At 38.6% G+C, this 5,385-nt stretch overlaps 1 protein-coding gene across 1 annotated transcript; it reads left to right on the top strand.

Annotated features, from left to right (window-relative positions):
- Window positions 1,507-3,960, top strand: LOC107646350 (zinc finger MYM-type protein 1-like). Its single transcript, XM_021105413.1, has 2 exons — window positions 1,507-2,671; window positions 2,786-3,960. Exons 1-2 carry the CDS (start codon window positions 1,507-1,509, stop codon window positions 3,958-3,960), a joined length of 2,340 nt encoding a protein of 779 aa, XP_020961072.1.

Genomic DNA, 5,385 nt, shown 5'->3' on the forward strand with positions numbered 1-5,385 from the left:
GGAAGCATTAATCCCTGTCGAGGTCGGCGTTCCCACCTTACGAACCGAGCTATAAGACGAACAACACATTGCAAACACGAGAAGCGCCGAGCTTGATCTGGATGAGGAGGACAGAGAAATCGCTGCCATTAAACAGAGAGCTAAGAAACAATTGGCAGAAAGAAAGCACAATAAGAGAGTTGTGCCGAGGACATTCGGCGAGGGCGATTTAGTCCTCAGACGAACAGAAGAAGCTAGACGACCTCCTTCACATGGAAAGCTCGCCGCAAACTGGGAAGGACCATTCCGAATATCCAAAGTGCTCGGAATGGGGCTTACCAACTCCAAACACTACAAGGAAATCCAGTTTCAGGAAATTGGAATATTTATTCGCTAAAGTTGTATAGATCGTAAATTGTACATTTCGCGGATGAAGGTACTCTTTTTCCCCCTTAGAGGTTTTTTTCCAAAAGAAAGGGTTTTACCTAAGGAGGGTTTTAACGAGGCCGGACGCCCAAATCAAACAAACATGATCGATTATTCATTTACCTATCTCGTTCTACTCTTCAAATGCAAAAATATCTAACTATACACCATTCCATCGCAAAAACAATATTGTCAAATTGACCTAACCTCGGTCAACATAAACAAAACTTAAGTTCGAAACAATACTAAATATTCATAAACTACTGTCAAGCCGACCACAACTCGGTCAACCAAAACAAAAAAGAGTTATCATTACAAACCAAAAGGACAAAACATGTCCAGAACAGAAATAAAAACAAATCAAGGAGGAGGAACGTTCTCGTCATGCTCCTCCACAGTTCCATCCACTACTAGCTTTTCGTCAATCACGATCTTAGTCACGTCGAGTCGGTCACAATCAAAATCAGAAGCTAACAACGCAATTTGGCTAACAACACGGTCGAAGCCAGAGGAGAACATCTCCATCCCATCTTTCTCCAACTCATGAATCCTTGAAGTTAGCTTCCCCTTAGAAATATCACTCTCTTTGACCTCAGCCTGCAACAGCCGAATTTGATCCCTCAAACGCGCCACCTCCTCTTCAGATTCCTTCATCGTAGCTGTAGCGTTGACAACAGCCTCATCTTTTTCTTTTGACGACTTCTCTAGCTCAGCGATCTTCACCTTGTATGACCTCTCCAGGTCTGAAATCTTATCCACGGTCGCCTGCTGCTCGGCTCCGATAAGCTCAATCGTACGACCGACACACATCAGACGAGAGGCGACAATCTACAAAATACATAATGAGTAAGAATAAAGCAGCAAAAGGGAACATAAAAGAAGAACCAAAATGAAAATAGAACAACCTGAACAAACTTTTCAAGCAGGGACGGATACATGGGGGGCAAGTAGAGGCCTGGGCCCCCCCAGCTTTTTTTTTAAAAAAAATAGTAGTATAAACTAAAAGGCCCAACTCAAATAAAATATAATGGTTTTTAAATTTTTTTAAACTCCTAAATAATAAACACTACGTGTGACCTTCTCAAATTAGAACATTTTATGATGAGAAAGCAAAGTAAAATTGATGCAATTTTTAAGAGAAAAGTTACTGATGATGTTGGAGTTCAAACAAGTCAACCCTCTAATCTTGTTTCACAAGAAGTTCAAGTAAGTGAACTCTCTAATCTTACTCAAAATACACATCAACAAAAAGCCCAAGTTCCAAGATTAGAAAGAGATGTTGATATCTCTTTACTAGAAAGGGATCCAGGAAAGCGACGTCCAATTTGGCAGTATAATGTCAATGAACGTGATAAGATTCGTAGAGCATACATAATAGCTGGGCCATACCAACCAACAAATATTAGCTATCCAGCTTCTGGTAATAACAATCATCGTCGATATTTTCAATCTTCTTGGTTTAAAAAATTTCCAAGTTGGTTAGAATATTCACCAGAAAAAGATGCTGCTTATTGTTTGCCTTGCTACTTGTTTGGTAAACATTATGGTGCTTGCAATGATGGAAAAAATGCATTTTCAGAGTTAGGATTTAGTAATTGGAAGAAAGTAAACAATGGAGTGAATTGTGTATTTGTATGTCACGAGGGTTCTATTCCTAATTCTCCCCATAATTTATGTGTGAAATCTTGTGATGATTTAATGGCTCAATCTAAGCATATAGACAAAGTTCTTGATAGGCATAGTGATGAAACTATTGCAAATAACCGCTTAAGGTTGAAGACATCTATTGATGCTATTCGATGGCTTGCATTTCAAGCATGTGCATTTAGAGGCGATGATGAAAGTCCTGGATCTTTGAATAGGGGAAATTTTATTGAGTTAATTAAGCTTTTGGCTTCCTGTAATCAGAATGTTAATAATGTTGTTCTTGAAAATGCTCCTGGAAATGCTCAATATATATCTCCCGGTGTTCAAAAAGATATATTACATATCTTTGCTAGAAAAGTGCGTGCAACAATTCGAGAAGAAATTGGTGATTCTAAATTTTGTATAATTATTGATGAAGCAAGAGATGAGTCAAAGCGAGAACAAATGTCTGTGGTTTTGAGATTTGTAGACAAGCATGGTTGTGTTCAAGAAAGATTTTTTGATCTTATACATGTTTCTGATACGTGTTCTTTGACATTGAAAACAGAAATTTCATCAGTTCTTTCTCGTCATAATCTTGATGTTCAAAATCTTAGGGGACAAGGGTATGATGGAGCTAGTAATATGCGTGGTGAATGAAATGGATTGCAAGCTCTATTTTTGAAAGATTGCCCTTTTGCTTATTACATTCACTGTCTTGCTCATCGATTACAATTAGCACTTGTTTCTGCAGCTAAAGAAGTTTGCTATGTTCATCAATTCTTTTCAAAACTTACACTAATTGTGAATGTTGTGATTGTTTCTCCTAAACGTCATGATCAGTTAAGGGTTGCTCAAGCAAATAATGTTGCAAACTTAATTGCTGATGATCAACTTATGACAGGTAGTGGACTTAATCAAATTGGTACTTTGCAAAGAGCTGGAGATACTAGATGGGGGTCTCATTTGAATTCTGTACGTAGCTTGCTATGCATGTTTGATGCTACTTGTGAAGTTCTTGAAAAAAGCACTGAAGAAGGTAATTTCTCCACTTGTGGTGATGCTAGTGCTGCTTATGATGCTATCACATCCTTTGAATTTGTCTTTGTTTTGCATTTGATGAGAAATATTTTGGAAGTTAGTCATGATCTTTGCCAAGCTTTGCAACGAAAAAATCAAGACATATTGAATGCTCTAACTCTGGTTTCTACTACCAAGACTTTAATCCAACGAATGAGAGAATCAAGTTGGGAGGCTTTCATAAAAGAAGTTATATTGTTTTGTGAGAAACATGAAGTTGAAGTTCCTGATATGAATGCATTACATATTCCTAGAAGAGGCCGAACTCGCAAAATTGTTGACCAAATTTCAGTGGAGCATCATTACTGTGTTAATTTATTTCTGGCTGTAATTGATACACAGTTACAAGAGCTTAATGGAAGATTCAATGATAATATGGTGGAATTACTTACTTTAAGTTCAACTTTAGATCCCAGAGATAATTATAAGTTCTTCAGTGTCAACAAAGTATGTGAATTAGTAGAACGATTTTATCCAGGTGACTTCAGTGACCAAGAGAAATTTCACATTAGAATGCAAGCTCAACATTATGAACTTGATGTTCCTAATCATGTTGAGTTAACTAACTTGTGCACAATTTCGGAGTTATGTCAAGGATTAACGAAGACAGGAAAGTCTTTAACATATCCTTTGATTGATCGTTTGATTCGCTTGGTATTAACTCTCCCTGTTTCAACTGCTACAACTGAGAGATCTTTTTCAGCTATGAATATTGTGAAGAATAGACTCAGAAATAAAATGGAAGATGAATTTCTTGCTAATTGTCTTTTGATTTACATTGAGAAGAAGATTGCTGAAAGATTTGACACCGATTCTATTATCGATAAATTTTATGATATGAAGAATTGACGTGTACCACTTCGTTAGTAAAAGTATGCATATTTTGTTTGTACTTTAAATATATATTCTCTATCGGTATATTTTTGTAATGCATCTTACATTATAATTTATTTGCATATTTCTTTAATATTATATATGTTATTGTCCCCCCCCCCCGATAACATTTCTGGATCCGTCCCTGTTTCCAAGTCCCTCCATACCAACCCGACGAGTCATGAGCATGTCACCAGGGTACTGAGACACTTTGTCAGAAAGCTCGGCAAAAGGTCGCTCCACAAGGAATGTGAACTAGTACCAGGGATGAAACCATAAAGCCTCTTCTGCCGATCAAATACCGGTTTACCGCTATCAACAGCCTCCTGACCGCCCTCCGATATAACCTCCAAAGAATTCTCAGTCTCATCTCTTTTCCTTTTGTGTGAAGAGGCTGGCTGAGCAGTAGATTGGGCAGCCTACCCACCCTCCTTCGGAGTCCCTGAACCGAGAAGGATCGAGATGGGGGACCCGTCCACCTGCAGACAACAAATATTAGAAAATACAACAACATCAACTCAATCAATAGCATACAAAACATTACCTATATATGTTTTCAAACCCTCCATATCACCCGAATCATGATAACGAAGAACCTCAGAGATAGACAAGCACTTCCCATCAGCAAAACTCTCTACCAAATAATCTAACAACCACTCCTCCTCCTCATTCTGCTCAACAGCCTCGAGAATCTGGCACAGCTCCGAACAACAATAATACAAGGAAAACCTTTCTATCAACTCATCGTCCAGATAGAAAGGATACTCAGCCTCTACCGACCGCACTTTTACAAACAAAGACTTGAAATTTTAAAAGAAGATTTATAAAGCAAAAAGAGGGAACGCCCAGGAAAACTACTCAAGCACACCCACAGCCCCTTCCCCCTTAGATTGAAATATAGAGAAAAACACAGCAAGAGAACAAGGAACAGAAAGGAAGCTCATCAAACACTGGAAAGCACGCAAAAACGCCCACGAGTTAGGATGTAATTGAGAAGGCGTGCAATTTAGCTGAGTCAGAATGTCGCACTCGAATGCAGAAAACGGAAACTTAACACGAAGCTCAATAAAACAAGGTGTATAAAAATAAAAGTATTGCCAATCTCCTCTCCTCTCGCAAACCCTATCCTCACCAGAACAAGGGAGAAGTTCAACCACCACACCCGAACCCTCTTTTACCAACCCCAAACCCCGAAGTTCACTCATTGAGTCAGCACTAACAAACGACGAGGAACGTGTCCTCACATCATCATGTACCCAGTAGTACAGATCATCCTTATTCTCCTCAACCGCTTTCTCTTTTTCTTTCTCCCTCGCCATTTCAAACAGGAAAACAGAAGAAAGGAGCAATGTTAAGCAAAAAAAAAGACAAACCTTTAAAAGTCATACTTGGAGTCAGCCG

The sequence above is a fragment of the Arachis ipaensis genome, chromosome B06, assembly GCF_000816755.2.
Source record: "Arachis ipaensis cultivar K30076 chromosome B06, Araip1.1, whole genome shotgun sequence".
Classification (NCBI taxonomy): Eukaryota; Viridiplantae; Streptophyta; class Magnoliopsida; order Fabales; family Fabaceae; genus Arachis; species Arachis ipaensis.

Excerpts from the sequence above, each read along its gene's own strand:
- LOC107646350 (XM_021105413.1), top strand. The coding sequence starts at position 1,507 with ATGAGAAAGCAAAGTAAAATTGATGCAATTTTTAAGAGAAAAGTTACT. Across the intron at positions 2,672-2,785 it reads ACAAGGGTATGATGGAGCTA|CTAAAGAAGTTTGCTATGTT; the intron begins GTAATATGCGTG and ends TTGTTTCTGCAG.